Source organism: Carya illinoinensis, chromosome 1, assembly GCF_018687715.1.
Source record: "Carya illinoinensis cultivar Pawnee chromosome 1, C.illinoinensisPawnee_v1, whole genome shotgun sequence".
In the NCBI taxonomy this organism is placed as follows: Eukaryota; Viridiplantae; Streptophyta; class Magnoliopsida; order Fagales; family Juglandaceae; genus Carya; species Carya illinoinensis.
The window spans coordinates 3,401,512-3,421,311 of NC_056752.1; the positions used below are offsets into that span (position 1 = coordinate 3,401,512).

Sequence of the window (19,800 nt, forward strand, 5' to 3'; positions counted from 1 at the left end):
GAATTTGGGGGCGTCACAGTAATTCTATAAAAAAATACAATATTTTTACGAAGGTAAGTTATTATATAGGAAAATATTTTAGATATAAAGGAATTACACACAAGTTAAATTATAAACTAATGTAACTTGACGTGGTACGTCAGATTGTAAAGTTACTTTTATTACAAAGTAGATCTAACGGATTCCATGAAGTCACCTCAGTTTATGAATTTATTTTATATAATCTCTTTATATCTATAGAAATTCTCATATATCATAAAGAAAATGTGAATAGTTGGGATCATCTCAAAACAATGCAATGTAATGGTTAGTCTGTGCGTGCAGAATACAAATGCATCTAATTCTTGTAGCCAAGTTAGTACATAAATTCCATGTTCTATTCGTTGCGCCCACAACCTTATCTGTGGCTCTTCCATTGATTCAAAAAGTTCAGGAAAAGAAGAAAACAAAAGACATTCGACAGGGAAATATATATTTACAACACTTTTGAATAATTCTATGTAGAATTATATTTTAAATTGAGACTATTTCTGTAAACAAGTATACATACGCAAACGTTTGTTTTGGCTGGATGCTCCTCTCGATTTAATTATTAAGCACAACGACGTCGTTGCGACAAGCCGCCTTGTTAAAAATTAAAATCAGGTGGAATATTCCAATTAAAATTCCGCCTGCCATGTAGAATCTTGTCCTGTTGGTCACTGGCGTGTTTGGTTGTTGCAGTGGGTTTAATTTATTTTAAATTAACTATTGATGTCATCTATTATTTTTTTAATTTCTTTTATAAAATAAAAAAATTTATTTTAACTTATTTCGTACATTTAAATATACATCTCAATCTATTTATATTTAAATATATTTTAATAAGATTTATAAAATATTATTATTTATAGATTAATTCAAATTATCTTACATTTAGCTAAGCATCTAAATGCAACCTAAAGTCTTCTATTCCTTATTTTTATTAGGCAGATAATGATAGATTTATTATTTTTTTATCAATTATTTATTATTTTATAGTGTATTTAATTTTTTTATTAATTTAAAAAAAATTTAAAAAAATATATAATTTCATTAATAGTGATTTTCTTAACCATTTAGTAAAAAAAAAAAAAAAAAAAATTGTAAGAAGATAATATACCTATAATTTTTCAAAGGCTAAGGTCTTCGGAGTTCGGACTTGATAATGCTTGAAAGTCAGAGGCTTGATCGCTTATCGATGATTTTCTAATTTGTCTTAAAGTATTAATTATTATTCTTAGTTAAATCATATTTTAAGAATAGTTAGATGATTTCAGATAATTTTAGATTATATTTTAAGAATATGTTTAAATAATGAAATGATTTCAGATTATTTATAAATAGTAATAAAAATAAAATAATAAAATAGTAAATAATAATAAAAAATAACGATAAAATAATGCAACCGAAACATAACCTAAATAACTTACACAGTTATGAGTCTTGTTTTTTTCATTCTAACTTGAAATCAGATCGGGTTGGGATTTTAAAATATATAAAGAAATAACTATTTTGTAGATACTGAATGGATGCTAGTTTTTATTTTTATATTAACTCAATATTTAAACTTAATATATTTATCATTGATGTGTTATTCTTAATTAGTTGATTTTTGATACATTTCTTATTCCTATTCTAGCTTAGTTTCACAAGGATTCATAAATCAAAATTAATTTAAGTTCTAATTCATAAATCATATAAAAAACTATTTTATATGTCTATTTCTTTTCACTTGATATTTTTTAATTGAGTAATACTATATACAGTCGTGGAGTGCGCAAATGTCGTGGAATCGTTTTTAAAATAAATGGGATCCACTATTAAAAAACTAATTTTTTTTTCTTGTGAATCATGTATTTATTTAATTTTTTCAAAAGAATTGCGCTGCACTTATATATTTTACAATTGAAAATATCATTTATTTTTTAAATTAAGACAAGAACATCATTTTCTATGATTCATGATTAACTTGTTAAGTTTTTAATGACTTTAAAACATTTGAGAATTTACTCTCCAAAATTTAAAAGGAAAATGATATTTGTAGTTGTTAAGTATGCAAGCGCTGCACAGTTTATTTAAAAAAATAAATAAATATAAGATTCACGTAATAAAAAAATAATTTGTTAATATTAAATTTTATTTATTTTTAAAAAATGTATGTAACATTATAGATGTTGCTACGTCTGCAGATCATTTTTATAGACAATTTTTACCGATCACTGCAAATCTTTTTTATTTTTTCTTTCACAAATTTTTAAAATTATTTAGATATTTAAAAAAAATATTTAATTATTTAAAAATATTTACTTAATCACTAAGTAAAAAAAACAAAATTCGATAGATCATCTATGAACTTAGCGTTTTCCTAACATTATTCAATTTAAAAAAATCTATTAGAAATCTTATATTAATGGAAAATGATTTACCCACAATATTTTCTACTATATATTTCACAATAATATGTTAAATGAGAAGTATTTTTGAAAAATACCTTATAAAAATAACATTATTTTATAAAAATATCCTCATCTTATAATATTATTATGAAAATATATTGTTTGAATCATTACTCTTTATTAATTAGGCATGGAGGTTCTTAAAAGGAACAGTAATCTAACTAAAATGGGAGCGACGGATCCATCCAAATCCGCACGACTCAATATGTATCCAAACCGGGGATATTATAGTCATTAACGAAAGCCACAGCTACAGAGTCAGCGGTTCGGCTTGAGACGGCGCCGTCTGGTCACGTACCGACACCGCTTCTTGTCACATTCACTTTGTACTGATTGGTTCTCTCGCAATATCATTTCCATCACCTGACAAAAGTCTTTAAATTCAACGTCATTTCGGAGCATTACTCCGTCCTCGATCACGAAACTCTACGGCACTTTTTCCAAACCTCACCGAAACGCCCTCGACGGAGTTTTGAACTTCTCTACTACCGACTCACCCCGAGTGAGTCGGCTGACCCCCGACGGCCGATTCTCCAAACCGACCTAAGTTGTCTGTAGCGGTTACGATTTAACCCTAGCCGTTTTTACATCTTTCATGTGATCAATTTGGTTAGGTCAAAGCCGGAGAGTAGAAATGGATCGGGCCGCGATGGCCGTCGGCCCGGGTACAGACATGCCGATTATGCACGATAGCGATCGATACGATTTAGTCCGAGATATCGGGTCTGGTAGTTTCGGGGTCGCCAGGCTGATGAGAGACAAGCAAACCAAGGAGCTCGTCGCCGTCAAGTACATTGAGCGGGGAGATAAGGTCAGTTTCGGATATTCATAAATTAGTGATTTACTTCATTTTCTATTTATGAAAATTAGGTCGCTGGTTTGTACTTGGTAATCATAATTCGGTGATTGACACAAGTGGTATACTTTCTTTAATTTTGGTGTATTTATGGTGCGTTTAGTCATGTACGTTCGGCAAATCACCTTGTACCTGATGATTTAACCCAACACCTCTCTAAAAAAAAATTGTGTGGGGGTGGGCTCCAACTCTGATTTGGAATTCGGAGCTCTGATCTCGTTTATGGACTCCAAAATAAAGCTCACATCAGCTCCGCTCGCCAAGCTCGTCGGCGGAGTAGAGTTGCAGTTGGGAAAAAACTGAACAGCAGAAATAAAGATGACAGTTCAGCAATCAAAGAAGCATTATTTTCCCCAAGTAGAATGAAGAATCAAACATAAACAATCTTCAAATGGAGCATTAAGATGGCAAAAAACTGAACAACAGAAAGGAAGATGACAGAATAAATAAATAATTCCTCTACTTTCCGCCAATTTTCTTGAGGTTTACATTCACCAAACAGATCTTGAACTTCATATCGCAAATTTAAAGAAAAAATGAAATTATTCTAATCAAAATTTAATAAATGAAGATGAGGATTCACCTTTGATCCGAATCTTATAACATGCAGATCGTGTCTCTATCAGAGTTTGTCCACCTTTGAAGATCCAAGTAATCCAAGGACATCTTCGTTTTTCTTGTTGACTGCTTGAATGAAGCTCCGATTTTACCCGAAGTAAGAGGGAATCAATTAATCGAAGAAGGCCTCTCCAAGAAGCTCTGATTGTAACTGAAACTAGAGGGAATCAATTAATCCAGGTTAAACAGTCTTTCTTTTTATCCTAAGAATGGGTTTGGAAGGAGGGAGAGGATGGGAGAAGGGAGATGGTGATTATCTTTTCTATCCTGTGTGGATGTGCTTTTTGGGAAGGTGAGAAGATATGAGGGGAGACAGAGGGGATAGGTTTGGAAGATCTGACAGAAGTGGCTAATTGCAAAATTTTGCAATCTCAGGTATAAATGTTGCGAGTTGGATAAACTGAGGTGGTTTTTTGCAAACCAGCGAAAACTGAGGTATTGAATTATCAACCAACCGAATTTGGCCCTCAAGGCTGTATTGACTTCCTTTTTCTGGATTGCTCTTATTGAGGCTTCAGTGTTGGATCTTTTGGACAGCTCTCGTGGCTCTTTATTGTGGAATGTTTGTTTTCTTGAGCTTCCCAGGATTGGGAAATTTGTGCTGTTTTTAACTTTTTCAAATGCATTGGTAGTGTTGATGTGGACAAGATGCTTTGGATGGATTATGGGATTAAGAAGTTCACTGTTTGATCTTTGTACAAGGTTTTTTCATGTAAGAACCATATTCCTTTATCTTGGAAGTGCATAAGGATGAGTAAGGTGCCTTCCAAATTTGCTTTTTTGCTTAGATTGCCCCTCTTGGGAAAATCTTGACTATGGACAACTTGAGGAAGCATGGGCTTGTTGTTATAGATTGGTGCTATATGTGTAAACAAAATGGTTAACCTGTAGATCATTTGTTACTTCACCATGGGGTTGTAAGGGTATTATGGGATGAAATTTTTAGCAGGACTAGACTTGCATGGGTGATGCCTAGGAGGGTGTGGATCCTTTTGCTTATTGAAGAGGCTTTCAAGGCAACCTCCTGATGGCTGGTGCTTGGAGAATGATTCCTTTATGTCTCGTGTGGTGCATTTGACTTGAAATGAATGGGCAGAGCTTTGAAGATTGGGAGTGCTCTTTGGATGAGATTAGAAGTACCTTTTTCCTTACATTTTTTCTTTGGGCATCTGCTATTATTCAACGGAGCTAGCTCCCATGAATTTCTTGTATCAATTTCTAACTCCTTGTAACTAGGATTTTTGTTTTGTATACTTCCCTTTGTACTTTGGTTACACTTATTTATTTGATTTGATAAAACTTTATTTTACCTATAAAAAAAATATAATGGAAGCATATGACTTTGTTCTTGTGAATTTGCATCATCCTCTCATAACTAACAAATTTTGGAAGCTTGAAGGTCTCATCACATATGAATTGCAGTGCCCCCTATTCCCATGGACTTTTTTTTTTTTATTTTTTTATTTTTTGGTACTGATAAAAATATTATTTATACCCGGTTTTTTAGTGATAATATATGTATAAAACGATATTCCACTGACAAGTTCTTTATATTATATTTTAGTGAGGCTATGATAAAAAAGAAAATTCAGAAATCACTAACTTCATTTTATCTGAGTTCAGCACAGCAAACTGACCCAAAAAGTCCAATACATAAACTAGCAATGAAGAAAATCCTTGATGCTAAACTGATTATTAATAGGGTTCTTTACTTGACATAAAAAAATATACATCAGTTCAACAGATAAGTCTTAGTCTGCTATAAAAAAAATAACTTGAAAATAGAGACATGACTAACTCCATTTGCTTGATGATATTGCAAGAAAACAGATTCTTGGTGATGGGTTTCTCAGTTTTTTACTTATAACATTGTAAACATCTTTATAATATTTGAAAAGATTACATGTATTATTTCTAATTATCCATTTTAAACTATTATACTTGTAAAAAAAAATCTTAAACTATTTCAGTGCATTAAGCAGGTTTATTTACTAAAAGTTGAATCAAGGGATCCCTCTCCCATCTTCTGTTCTCCCCTCTCTCCTTCCCTTATCCTCTCCTCTCATTCCCCTCCAAATTCCTGAATATAGTGTTGAAGAAGTGGTCGGGGGATATAAATAGAGAGGGTTTAATTTGAACATTTTCCATTTTCTTAGTGCGTTAATTAATTTAATATTTATGGAAAAATACATTGATTGTGAGATGATAAATTTTATGGATCCTCGTTTTCATTGTATTACTATTTATTTCAGATAGATTTCAATAAGACTTTTTTTTGGGTTTCAGATAGATGAAAATGTTCGAAGAGAAATCATTAATCACAGGTCTCTGAGGCATCCCAACATTGTTCAGTTTAAAGAGGTTAGCTTAGTTTTTACACTTTTGTGGCTGGCAAAAGATATGACAGCTTAATCCCTTTTGTACATACATGTTGATATAGGTGATTTTAACCCCAACTCATCTGGCGATTGTTATGGAATATGCATCTGGTGGAGAGCTTTTTGATCGAATATACAGTGCAGGACGTTTTAGCGAGGATGAGGTGCTTTTTACAATATTTTTCTAATATCATTTCTTTAGGCAAAAGAAGTTCTTTTGATCACTGATTTATTATTATTTTGTGCTGCAGGCACGCTTTTTCTTTCAACAACTTATATCTGGAGTTAGCTACTGCCATGCAATGGTATTGGAACTTTTGTTTTTTGTTTAACGAAAACTGAAACTTGTTTTTTACTATTTTCTGCATGGAAACTTGATAGTTTATGAAGAATACTTAATATTCTGTTTCTTGATGAAGCAAGTATGTCACCGGGACTTGACACTGGAAAACACTCTGTTGGATGGAAGCCCAGCTCCTCGGTTGAAGATATGTGATTTTGGGTATTCCAAGGTAACGATTATACTTTTAATTCTCTTCCGGGTTACTTATCATTTTATCTATAATTAGTATGTAAGGATTGAGTTGAGAGTTTGGGTTTTTTTTTTTTTTTTTTTGGGGGGGGGGGGGGGTTGCTTCATTATATGTGCACTACCTATTTTCAGTAGGCTCTTCTTTCTCAAGAAAAAAATCATGATTACAATCAGATGATTTTGACTTCAGGAAGTTTAAGTCTAGAAGTTTTTATACATCTTTTCATTTACAAGTATCTTTAAAAAGAAGCATAACATTAACAGACACACCCACATTCAATTCTGATTCCAAACTCGCTTCTGAAGCATTCAAATATGGATTCTAATACAAAATATTTAGACACTTTCTTTATTTTGAGATCTTTGAACCTGTTAATGACATATGCATTTCACAATGGTTCTGATTATGGGTGCTTTTATCAGTCTTCTGTGCTTCATTCACAACCCAAGTCAACCGTGGGAACTCCTGCTTACATTGCTCCGGAAGTACTGCTAAGGAAAGAGTATGATGGCAAGGTAAACTGGGTCTAATTCAATTAGTTGCTTTCTTCCTTGAATGCATTAGCTTAGCGTATTCTTGTTTTCCCAAAGTTTGGAATTGGAGCTTAAACTGGTTAGATACATTATGTTTACTTTGAAAAACTATTCCCGTTGCTGTTTACTCCAAGCCTTCTTGAAAAACTCTGTGTTGCTGTTCTTTTTCCCAGTGTATCCTCTTTGGATTCTACTTAAGTTGCAAAGCATGTAGTTACTCCTTTTAATTTCTTGTCATATTGCAATGTGATCCTCAAATTAAAGAGCTTCTGTTTTGACATTGGTATTGCATAAAATATCAGATTGCCGATGTGTGGTCTTGTGGGGTGACCTTATTTGTGATGCTGGTGGGAGCATATCCTTTTGAGGATCCTGATAAACCAAAGGATTTCTGCAAGACTATCCAAGTATATCAGTAGACCTTGTTATTAATTCATGTCTTTATACGACTTGAGGTATATTCCCATATGCATAGCATGTTTTTCTTGTTTCCATGCAGAGAGTTCTAAGTCTCCAGTATTCCATTCCAGACTCTGTTCAAATATCCCTTGAGTGTCGCGATCTCATCTCAAGAATTTTTGTTTCAGATCCTGTAGCGGTTAGTGATTTATTGTTTCCCAGAATGCTATTTTTGTTTTCCTGTAAATGAATTTCAGAATGTGGCTATACATTTTTCCATTCCTATATGGTACACGTTTTGTTGATAGATTTCTGTTCTAGACCCGTACATGATTATTTATCTTTTGTGTTTTTTTGACTTCCTCTTGCTCAGCCACGCTTGATTGTATGCACTCTTCAAATTATCGTGTGGAAAGCCAAAACCAACAATTTGACTTTATAATCATTTATGGACATCCAATTTCAGAAAGGCAACTTTGTTTCCCCCCTCCCCAGTCTCAGAAGTGGCGGGCGGTGTCTTTTAACAGATTCTATTCATGTAATTGAACTTTTGGTGTTTGAATCCTAGTGGCAACTAGTACCCATTCTTGATGAAACCTGAAATTTTTATGAAAACTGAATTGGAGTTCAGTCATCTTTTAGGTTTATTTTAGCATGTTTTTTGAGCAGGTGCTAGCTTTAAAATATAATTAGGAATGTTTTTGCCCATATACTATCAACTGAAGCCTTTTGGACGTGCCCGATTTTCTTATTGTAAATTAGAAAATATCACCATCTGGGTTCAGTGTTATAGAAAGTTGAATGCTACTTGTTGGTTTGGGTGACAGTTTCAGTAAAAAATTATGGATTTAACTTGCACAATAAGGCTGATGCTTATGACAACCTAATTGCAACAGAGGATCACCATTACTGAAATCAAGAACCATGAGTGGTTTTTGAAGAATCTCCCGGCAGACTTGATGGATGAAAGGACGATGGGCAACCAGTTTCAAGAAGCTGACCAACCGATGCAGAGCATTGATGTGATCATGCATTTAATTGCTGAGGCAACCATACCTGCAGTTGGGACTCGTAACCTCGACCAGTATTTGATAGACAACCCGGATCTGGATGATGACATGGTTGATCTGGAGTCCGACTTGGGGTCCGACTCTGAGCTGGATATCGACAGCAGTGGGGAGATAGTCTACGCACTGTGAACTTAAGTGCTGTGAGCTTGGTATAGACAACACGCACTTGAGTTCGATTTCTTGGTCCGCAACATAGTGTTAGTAGTGCTAGGAAATTTTACGAGTGCATCTTGTTAGTATTAATTAGTAATGTCCCTTGAAGTATATATATTATTGGACTGAACTGATGTGCATCTTATTTTCAGATTATACTTGATATTTTTCGTTGTGTTTTGGCTGAGTAGATGAATGTAGTTTCCGTAGAATTTCCATTCGGGTTTGGCTGTTTGGGTATTTTTCCTTTCTTGTAGAATAACTCACGAGGGAAAAAGGCTCACCTTGAGCCCTGCAATTGCAATGATCCTCCTGATCTGGTGCATTTTCTCGTGCCCTGGTTCTCTCCCCTGCAATGGGGACAAATAAAATCAGAGGAAGAAATTTCCAGATTTGTTGCTGAGTTAATATATTAAACTTAATTTATTATTATTATTTATTTTTATAAAAAAGTACAAAAACTTGGAATGCTTTGATACGAACTTTTTGTGTCATGAATTACGTAAAAATATCATCAATTTGTGTCCTTTCTATGTATCATTAAGAAATACAACTTTTATCAAGTTGGTAATAAATCAATCAAAAGATACAACACATCTCTCATATTAATCTTCGATTATTCAATCTATGAAATAACATATGCGACCAGTATATCAACCAAATATTTATCGAATAGATATCTATAGAAGAGATCTCTATAGGAAAGGTTTGGATAATGAGTTAAAATGAGATGAAAGTTAAAAATTAAATAAAATATTATATTATTTGTAAATTTTATTTTTGTTCGCTCAAACTATTTTATCGTTATTTACTAAATTCTGAACCACTTCAAGCAAAAGGACCCTAAAAATCTTTAGTTTCTTTATCATCGTTTTCATAGAGGTAGTCTTCCGGTATCCTCAATCCGGGTGCTGTCGATAGGAGCAGGAGCACCACCTCATCAGCTTTATCAGCAACTGCCATGATCTTCACCTCCATGGGACACAGGTTCGTCCCCTTCTTAGCCATGACCACTCTCTCGCTAAACTTTGTCGCCAATTTCCTTTACCAACTTCAAAGTCTCCGACATATCACGTGCCGCGATGTCCCTCTGAAAGACCACGAGAAGTTCCTTGTCTAGCTTCCGAGTTTTTCCGCGTAAACGAATCTCACGCTTGTTTCCACCACTTGAGAATCGAGCATTTCTCGACGAGCTCCTTTCCCCTCTTCACCATCTTCCTCAACTCAAGGAGAAAAACCTTGAAATCTTTATTTTAACACGATGAAACAATGAATAGCAATTCTGGTTGTAAACAAAATTATATGCATGTGTAATACTTTAAAGATAATTTTTATTCTTTTAATCTTAATTCTAGTTGTGTAACTATGTTTTGGCTTTCCTTCATTGAAAATTTAGAGGAAGAAGAAATGAAGAAATTGAAAATTGGATTGCCTCCTTCTCATTTGCCTCAAACCACAATCACAGTCACCCCCTTTTTCAGGGTTCATTTCCAATTTGCTAGATCTATTACTCACCTTTCTAAATTATTATTTTCTACACTATACCCTACCCTATAAGGAGTTCACTTTTAGTACGCATACCTCCTCTTATAATTATAATTTATATCAATGCAACAATGTCTTAAAAAAAGGAATTGCATACAACATGATATGTTAATTGTAAATCTCAGACTTGGCGTTTGTTTTTTGGGTGTACTGATACACTTTCAGCTTCAGGGGGCCTCATATATATGAAACAATGCACTCTCAGATGAACAGGAAAAGGAAACAAAGAACGAAGATAACATTATACTCAAGTATACCTAAAACAGTATCCCAGACGAAAAAGATTCTCAGAGAAGAAAATTCAAGTTGATATCTCTTTCAGGCACCTTTATCTCTAGATTGGTAGGAAATTCCTGCTTGTTAAGCTCCCAAAACTTGGCCTTGATAACTTCGTCACATGTCACAAGCTCCAGCTCCTTAAGGTCCATGATTGATGGTGGCAACGGCATATCGTGCAATCTCAAGCACCCTTTCACGTGAAACTCTTTCAAATTACGCAACTCGCCAATGTGTTCAGGCAACTTGATAATGCTTAGGCAGTCGGATATGTCAAGAAGGTTTAAGTTATGGAGGCTTGTGATTGATTGTGGCAACTCCGACAAAGCAGTACATGACCGGAGCATTAGCACATCCAAATTCTTCAGCTTTCCCATCCCTTCTGGCAGTGCAGACAAATTATGACAGTTGCTGAGGCTGAATTTTTTGAGGCTGACAATATCACACAGACCAACAGGCAATTCCACCAGATCATTGCAATAGTCAATGTTTATATCTGTTAAATTTGGCATCGCATCTGAAATCTGGATACTGCAATTCTTGAAAGCCTGACCAATATGACACATAAACAGGGATATTTTCTTCAAACTCTTCAATTCTACTGGGGTTTTGGAAAGGGAGGGAATCGAAACCGTCGCCAATCTGATTCTCTTCAGATTGGGTACAGACCCAAGTAGCTGAAAATTACCTAATTCAGCTGAGGAGAAACCATAATTTGTGACAATTAGAACCTTCAGTCTATCCATTTCAAATTCGGGTAAGGTGTAGTTCTTTGTCCGAAAATTCAAAACTAGAACCTTGACTTTAAGCGGTAGTATTTCACTCCACATTGATAAGAACTTCTCATCTGACAAAAAAGAAAAAAAGACGGTGTGACTATGTAACAGCCTGCTATAAATTCAATTGTGAAATTTCTATTAACTTTAGGAACCTCGTGAAAACTCCATAAGTTTTCACGAATCCATTAATCGTATAGGTTTTTGTCTAACTACATAGTTAGTGTTATTATTTACTATGGTATCAGAAGTGTGTTTTTTATTTTTGGAGATAGGTAGAAGTGTCAAAATGTATTATGGTTTGTGCCATTAGACTCGGATGGTTATTTAAAGTCTTATAGCGCAATAACATTTTTTTTCATATTTTCGGACAAAACGTCTGTTCAAAACTGTAGATATTATTGGATAAAAAGAAATATCTTGAGGTAATTTTCATGAATATTATTGGGTAAAAATATTTTGAGTTGATTTTTATAGATATTATTAGATAAAAATATCTTAAGTTGATTTTTTGTAAATACTATTGGATAGAATATTATGAGATAATCTTTTATAGATATTTTGGGTAGGAGAAAACTACACTCAACTCTCAACTCCAACCTCATCTCTTCCATATCTCATCCATAAGTATCTCCAGCCATCTCTCCCCACGAAATTATATTCATTTATACTTTCCATTGAAAGAATATCAAACACTCTCTCTCGGACAGCTTTTAGGAGTTCTTTTGCACGCCCATTTCGAAGCTGTTGTAAGTGTTTTATCATAAAGTCTCATTCATATAAGTTGTTCATTTTTGAGTCTAGTTTACATGGATATCTTATTTGCCCCATTTTAAGATCATTTGGTCAGTCAAATATTGTGTAAACTATAGAAAGGTCATTCTGGGAGATAAACTGGAGAATATGTTATAGTTTGGAGTTTTTGACCAAGCTAATGGATAGATATTGGTCCGAAATTTTTATGGAGTATTGTTAACATGTATATGTGACTATTGGTTGAGGATTTTTGCATGATTAAAGGTTTTGATGAAATATTTTCTTAGATTTAGAAACTTAGAAACTGGAAGAAGAAAAACAGTTTCTGTTTTGAGAAAGTTTAACTCTTTGGTGGTCTAAACCTATTCCAATGACTTTGATAATTTTATTGGAGGATCCTAAGCATCTTATATACATGTTATATTATTATTTTGAAGATATTTGGTGTTAGTTTCAAAGATATGAAATTTTATGCAAAGAGATATTCAAATAAGTCAAAGTGTGGATATTCTTGGCTAAATTTATATTTTGGTTAATTTCTAACCATGTGATCTTGAATTAGAAGCTTATATATGTTTTAGGACATCTTTTTAAACCATGTGATGGTTTGGTTTGAAGATCATATATTTATAAGTCATAGATTAAGAGATTTATCAAAACTAGTTGAGGAAAAAGTTTATGTTTTTGGACTAAGTATAAAACCAAAAACTCCAAATGTTATTTTGTGATTTTGGTGACTTTAGTTTGATGATTTAAAGCATGGTTGATATTAGGATGATATTATGAATATGTTCGAAGTAAGATTTGATTTTTGAAATTCTTGGAGATGTTTTGATTTAAGGTCAAAACTTGTGATTCAAGTGCTTGGATCTTTTTACAAAAAAAAGTTTGATGTTAATTATTAGCTTTTTCTAAATGGATGTTTTAAGTATGGTTTTGAACTTAGGATTGGAAGATGTTTATTGCAAAATTTTGGTTTAAGCATGAGTTTTGAAGTTAGAAGGAATTGCAACAAAAATCAAGGGAAATGTCCTATGGATGTTTCGGCCATAGTGTGTTTTTCATAGTTGTGTTTTGTTTTAAATTTTTCTGAGTTGATATTTAAATTTAGGACAAAATTTACATGAAGAATGTAAATTTTGAAAACTTTTGGAGTTAGTATGCAAAATCCTTAAGTTATGGGTAAAACAGTCATTTTCCCACATGTAGAGAGTAAAATGAAAATTTTACTCTTTAAGTTAGTATTTTCCATATTTCAAATATTTAGTGATTTAGTTCTAACTTTTAGAATCACTAATTACAGTTCCTCGTGGTCGCACTTGAAGTTTTATAAGAAATGCGGAGATCGAGGTAAGTTAGCTTTTAACTTACTAGCAGTCTACTGTGTATGTGTGCTAAGTAAAGGAACTACAGTGTATGTATGTATGTTATCATATATGTTATGCCATGCCAAGTTATCATGTAATTGTCTATTATACAGAATTTATTCTGTCATCAATTTTTATCTGTTACATAATATATTCTGTCATGTATTACTGTACCTTACAAGTACGTCATGCTAAGTATGCCATCTATTACATGTATGTCAAGTCATGTAATATTCACTGTTGCAAATATGTCATGTTAAATATGTTGTCTATTATATGTTATGCAATGTTACGAAATATTTCTATCTCAAGTTGGTCATGTATTTCAAGTTATATTCAAGTCACATTATGTTACGTCAGGGCTTCAGTCATTTCGTATTCCAGTCACGTTTCATCTTGATTACTTATGTATGGGGTCACAACAATTGTGACGCATACAATATGTGAGACACAGCAATTGTGACACGTAGAATACATGGGGCCACAACAACTGTGGAGTATGTATTTTTCATGTTAAGTCAAGTTTGTGTAGAATACATGGGGCCACAACAACTGTGGAGTATGTATTTTTCATGTTAAGTCAAGTTTGTGTAGAATACATGGGGCCACAATAACTGTGGAGTATGTATTTTTCATATTAAGTCAAGTTTATGTAGAATACATGGGGCCACAACAATTGTGGAGTATGTATTTTTCATGTTAAGTCAAGTTTGTGTAGAATACATGGGACCACAACAACTGTAGAGTATGTATTTACACGTAGAATATATGGGGCCACAACAACTGTGGAGTATGTATTTTTCATGTTAATTCAAGTTTCAAAGCAAGTTCATGCTAAGTCAAGTTTCAGATCAAGTTCATGTCAAGTCAAGTTCAGTTCATGTTTCAATTTAAGTTATGTCAATTATGCTATGTTGTACGCCAAGTTATGCTTTAATTACTTATGAATTTGATTATGCATTTATGTTTTTACTGTCATCCATGCATTATTAGCTTGTGTGGAAGTTTTTTGTTAACTTACTGAGATTTGTAATCAAATCTCACTTTGGTAGTCCCAACTACCATTCCCCCCGAATGGTAGATCTTGTTACAGGACCTGAAGGAGAATCAGGAGCTGATCAACTAGACACAGTTGATTAAGTGAAGGTGCAACATAAATGTTAATATAGTAATTAACGTAAATTACTACTTGTACGATTGAGTTGCATCTCTAGTACTTTTTGGATCATAACCATTTTGGACTAGTGTTGTGATCTTAGTTGTTCAATGGATTTTTATGTATGAAATATGTTTTACGCATTTGGGATATTTTCAATTTGGTGCATAGTATTGCTAAAGAAAACATTTATCCGCTGCGAATATTCATATTGTTAGATGCATGTTAGGAATATTGCATCTTATATGTCATGAACGGGGGCAGGTAACCTTGTGTTGCATGTCTCGACGCTTCAAATGTCCGTCCGATCCCAAACAGAATTTGGGGGCATGACAACTAGGTGCTAAATATTATTATTTAGGACATAATTTGTGTGTCTGTGTGTGAGAGTTCCACTTGAGAATGACGAACCAATTACCAATTGAGATAGAAAGGGATTGGGCGCTGAGAGGTAATTGCTGCCTCTGTTCCACCCACCACTTGGGAAGATTGTTTTCAGTAATGTCCACAATCAGTCTTTCTCTCTGTTCTATTGGCTTCTGGCTACTCTGATGTATAGCTAGCTCTCTAAGAACATCATGTTGTAGAACGAAGTCTTCACTGCTGTAGCGACCAACCCCACTTGCATCTTTCCTGGTAATTATGAAAATAAATGCTTGGAAGAGATTCAAGTTCTTCAGTTTTCACAAAAGAAAATATAACTTCCTTGATCATCCAGTGAAATAAAAGACTAATCAAAGTGATAAAAGAAGTGGCACTAAGAATTTGTGATTAAAGATAATCAAACTCAAGTTGTCAAACATCTATTAGAAAAACTGCATAAAGGTAAAGAGCATAGTGGAAAATCCCCACTAGTTTCGGTTGGTAAAACTTTCCCTTTATTCTTGTATCTTTCAGGGAGATGGAAAGGCTAGTATGAAAAAAGTAATTTGGTTATATAGCTAGATGGTCAGGCCATATCAAATCTAGCAACTGGTATAAAAACGTGAATATCAGCCTTGAAAGAATATCGAGTTACAAAGAAAAAGCCAGATCATACCTTATGGCCAAAAGACTAACCAGATTCCAGATGGCGATGTCATCTAGTGCTTTGATGGCACGGACATCTGGACCTAGATAGTATAGTTCTAACCATCAATCAGGGCTGCAACGGGGATCTTTTGGCCCTCAGGAAACAATCCAATGTCCATGAAACATTTATGGATGATATCATTGTCTTTGAAATCTAAGCTTTGCCCAAGAGAAACAAGCAAATGTTCCTCTTCAGAATCGGTAATAGGACCACTTGACCATTTCATCCCTCTACTGTGCCAGATTGAATCAGACCGCCCTCGGAGTGATCTCCTGACCACTTCAAGTGCCAGTGGGAAACCCCCCCACAGCTTTTCACAATCTGCCATCCAAGGCCACTAAACAAATCAGTTCTTGTTTGAAGGTTGAGGACGTAACGCATATTGGCTAATGTTCTAGCTATATACAAGCAAGCATATATGTACCTTACTGATAACTTTCTCTGTAATTTGAGACCTGTTCTCTTTCAAGTTTGCTGAGTGTCGAAAAAGTTTCATTGCATCTTCAGGACTTAATTTTTTCAATTTGTATGTAAAAAAGCAATTCTCGAAGTCACTAGAATCTTGCAATTTGGCATTTTTGATATCTTAATAAACTTATCAAGAAGGGATTCTGATCTAGACCGGGCATCATCCAGGATCAACAATACATGACCATTAATCTGATTTAGCAGTTGCTCTAGCTGGTTGATTGCATCTTCATCACTTACAAACTCAGGCACTTGATTCGTGGCCTCACGACGGAATAGTTTTTCTACAATAACCTGCAGGTTTGGATTTCTTGAAATGGGGACAAAAAGAATGTCCTTATATATGCCTGTATATAAAAATAAGATGCAGTTACAAAGCTTTCTCGATGAGAACCCTCTGTTTGTGAACTCATTTTTGTAATATATTTCAGTAGACTAAACATCTCTCAATTGTGCATAACATGAAGATATGAACGGAACTCCAAAAATAAATCCCAAAAAAGGATCAGTTAAGAAGATCAAATTAGAAAAGCAATATTATGAGACAAATGCCACCAATCATGTAATGAATGAACCCAAATTAACAAGGGTAGTGAGTGAACAAAATCACAGAAAAATGGTTTTGGCTAACACACCAAACCAGTATATTGTATATTCATTATATAGGTTGTACAAGTCAATAAAAGAATCAAAAGATACAATCTTGAGAGATGCACATTACTTTCTGTACAAGGTAGCAAATGATAAAATTAACATAAATAAGATTGATTTGCTGAATTAATGGGATTACAAAGTTATATAGCAGATTTTGTAGGATCCATGATTCTTGCAAAGGCTTGCCTTAAGTTTGAGCTTCCATATTTGCAAGGCTTCCTGTCTGGAGGCTTGCTGTCATGATCTTGAAGAGGTGCTCTTGCCATATTGGTAATGGTACTTCTTGGACACTCATTGTGTGCACAATCTATAGAGCTGGAGCTTGAGGGATCTGATGTGGTTGGCATGGTTGCAGTAGATACTTTAACAGTGAGACAAATAATTGGTTTACATTTCAAATTTCACAGAAGAAAAATATTTGAGGAAGGACAATGCCTTTAATTTGCTCATCGTGACATGGCATTTTCACCAAAGTGGTCTTCCCGCATCCTGGGGGAGCAGTCACCGCAAGCATATTCAGCTCCTTCTTGAGCAGATGCATTTTCAATTCCTTCAAAGGCACATCAAACCAGCCTTACTCCATTCAAAAATTATTTTCCGCCAAGCAACTCGTAGGAGGTGAGAAGCCATCTACCTAAACAAGCTCGATTAGGAGATAGGAAGATCCCACAGAATTACGAAATTTCGATTTTTGAGAGAATCGGACCGTATTGATGACGTGCGAGAGTACTGTAATTATATTTAACATTATTGTATTTAACATTACTAATATATAAACTTAGAATTCGTATTTTTAATTGTCGAGTTGACATTTTAAATAAAAATATCTAATCTTCAAAATCATCGTACAGAAATTAATTTACAAATTAATATAATTTATAGAATATATTAAATTATAAAAGATCTAAAATATCACACGAGTCCATTTCAATTTAATTTTACAACATATATTAAATTCACTTCGCTTAAAAGATCTAAAATCAAGATAAACATTGCGATCGGTTTCCTCGTCATGAAGAATTCATATTTTTCACAAACGTGGTCATCCGGCATCCTCGATCCTTTGCTACAAGCATGGAGACGAGATCAAGATGATCCTTCCGGCCCAGCAGTAGCTGCATCTTCTTGATCTTCATGGACGGAGGATCCTTCCCCTTCGCCTTGATCAATACTACTCTCGGTAGCATTCACTCTCTTCGAAATTTCAGTAACCAAGTTCTTAGTCTCTGACATATCCTTCATAATCCGAGCCATGCTGCTGCTCTGAATGAACGCCAGAAGTTCCTTGTCCATCTTCCGGAGTTTGTCCGCGTAAACGAATCTGATGCTCTGTTTCCACCACTGGAGGTTTTTGCACTCACGTACAAGCTTCCTTCCCTTATCCACCAACTTGACCGATTCCTTTACGCTGGACTCATCCGGTGGAATATTCTTGAACAATTTCTCTAGTTTAGACAGCGTTTTATCGAGGCCTTTCAAATAGGATTGGAAGTGAATGGTTCTTTTTGCTACATGCGTAATTGCTTGACGCGAACCACTAAATAGCTCTTGAAAAGCTGCTCCCGCAGCAGCATTTCCAGCAATTTCTTTAACACTCATGGCTTTTCCATCATTTGTTATACCACCGTTGGCTTTTCCATTTATTGTTTTAACGCTCTTGGCTTTTCCATCATTTGTTTTGCCACTCACGGTTTTGTTTCGCCAAATAACCGTAGATGATATCTTCCTGTCCTGTTCGGGAAAAGAAAACGAACAATTAATCCTCTATTAAACTAATAATGATAAAAAGTGAGTATGTGAAATAATTCTTATATAGAGATAGGATGAGAATTTGGATCACTCCATGTCTTCGTAGCAACACTAGAAATCAAAAGAGATGGACAGGAGGAAAAGCTTTTGTTGTGCCAGAGCCGTCCAGAAATCAAACACAAAATAGATAAAGACAGTATTTAAGTGGTTTGGCAATTTATCTATATTCACTGGAGCGAAAACGCTATATTTAATGTGTTTGTACATGATTACAAACACTCTCAAAACAACTCTCTATCTCAAATGACACTACACATTCACACACTTCCTTCTCTTCTTGGGATGGATTTTGCTTCAGCTATCCTCTCCTATTTATAGGAGAGGTTGAGGTCCTCCTCCCTCCACAAAATATTACGTAGTGGAGGGACACCTTAGCTGAAGATGCTCTCCAATGCACATGGAAGCACATAGAATGCTCTCCAATGCTCATGGAATCACATAGGTAGACAACAACACATGGGTTAGACCTCAACAGCTTTGTCATCATAAAGTAAACTCAAGCATAACAGAATTTTAAAAAAAGAAATCCTAATATCAACATATATATTTATTAACATAATCATTAGAAGACTCAGGCATTTAAAAAAAAAAAAAAAACACTCATGCTAATGAATACCTTTTTGGTAATTAGGAAACATTACTAACATTTTTATAAATAAATGACAACTATATATGAAAATAAAGGGCTTGATTGTGAGCTAAATAATTTTTTCTAATTATGACTTCTTGAGACCTAAGAATAGAAATTAGATGTAGTAGGACCATATATACTTGACTATGCCAAAAGGATGAAACCAATTTATGCGTCAACTTCTTTTGTTTCTTCTCATTTTGTGTATGCGCACAGACGATTATGAAACGAAGCAGAAACCAGAGAGAGCGAGAGAGAGAGAGAGAGTGGCTC

At 34.2% G+C, this 19,800-nt stretch overlaps 2 protein-coding genes and 1 pseudogene across 5 annotated transcripts; 1 reads left to right on the top strand and 2 right to left on the bottom strand.

Moving 5' to 3' along the window:
• The first annotated feature begins 2,804 nt into the window (after nt 1–2,804).
• Nucleotides 2,805–9,237, top strand: LOC122306209 (serine/threonine-protein kinase SRK2I-like). 4 transcript variants are annotated; one of them, XM_043118652.1, is made up of 10 exons: nt 3,148–3,288; nt 3,944–5,087; nt 6,238–6,312; nt 6,392–6,493; nt 6,581–6,634; nt 6,749–6,841; nt 7,285–7,377; nt 7,698–7,802; nt 7,871–7,993; nt 8,691–9,237. In XM_043118652.1, exons 2-10 carry the CDS (start codon nt 5,040–5,042, stop codon nt 8,991–8,993), a joined length of 996 nt encoding a protein of 331 aa, XP_042974586.1. In that variant the 5' UTR covers nt 3,148–3,288; nt 3,944–5,039; the 3' UTR covers nt 8,994–9,237. The 4 variants fall into 4 exon arrangements, with proteins under 4 accessions (XP_042974592.1, XP_042974580.1, XP_042974582.1 ...); XM_043118658.1 differs by lacking the exon at nt 3,944–5,087 and having other exon boundaries at nt 2,805–3,288; nt 8,168–8,756; XM_043118646.1 differs by lacking the exon at nt 3,944–5,087 and having other exon boundaries at nt 2,818–3,288.
• Nucleotides 9,238–10,638: 1,401 nt separating this feature from the next.
• Nucleotides 10,639–17,808, bottom strand: LOC122293409 (annotated as a pseudogene).
• Nucleotides 17,809–17,945: 137 nt separating this feature from the next.
• LOC122306227 lies at nt 17,946–19,800 on the bottom strand. Its single transcript, XM_043118662.1, has 2 exons — nt 19,668–19,800; nt 17,946–18,818 (listed from the first exon to the last, which is right to left on the bottom strand). Exon 2 carries the CDS (start codon nt 18,684–18,686, stop codon nt 18,174–18,176), a length of 513 nt encoding a protein of 170 aa, XP_042974596.1. The 5' UTR covers nt 18,687–18,818; nt 19,668–19,800; the 3' UTR covers nt 17,946–18,173.

Bases quoted from the DNA above. Each gene is read 5' to 3' on its own strand.
- LOC122306209 (XM_043118646.1), top strand. From the start codon at position 3,112: ATGGATCGGGCCGCGATGGCCGTCGGCCCGGGTACAGACATGCCGATT. The intron at 6,313-6,391 runs GTTAGCTTAGTT...ATGTTGATATAG, and splicing joins ACATTGTTCAGTTTAAAGAG to GTGATTTTAACCCCAACTCA. The intron at 7,378-7,697 runs GTAAACTGGGTC...ATAAAATATCAG, and splicing joins GGAAAGAGTATGATGGCAAG to ATTGCCGATGTGTGGTCTTG.
- LOC122306227 (XM_043118662.1), bottom strand. From the start codon at position 18,686: ATGAGTGTTAAAGAAATTGCTGGAAATGCTGCTGCGGGAGCAGCTTTT.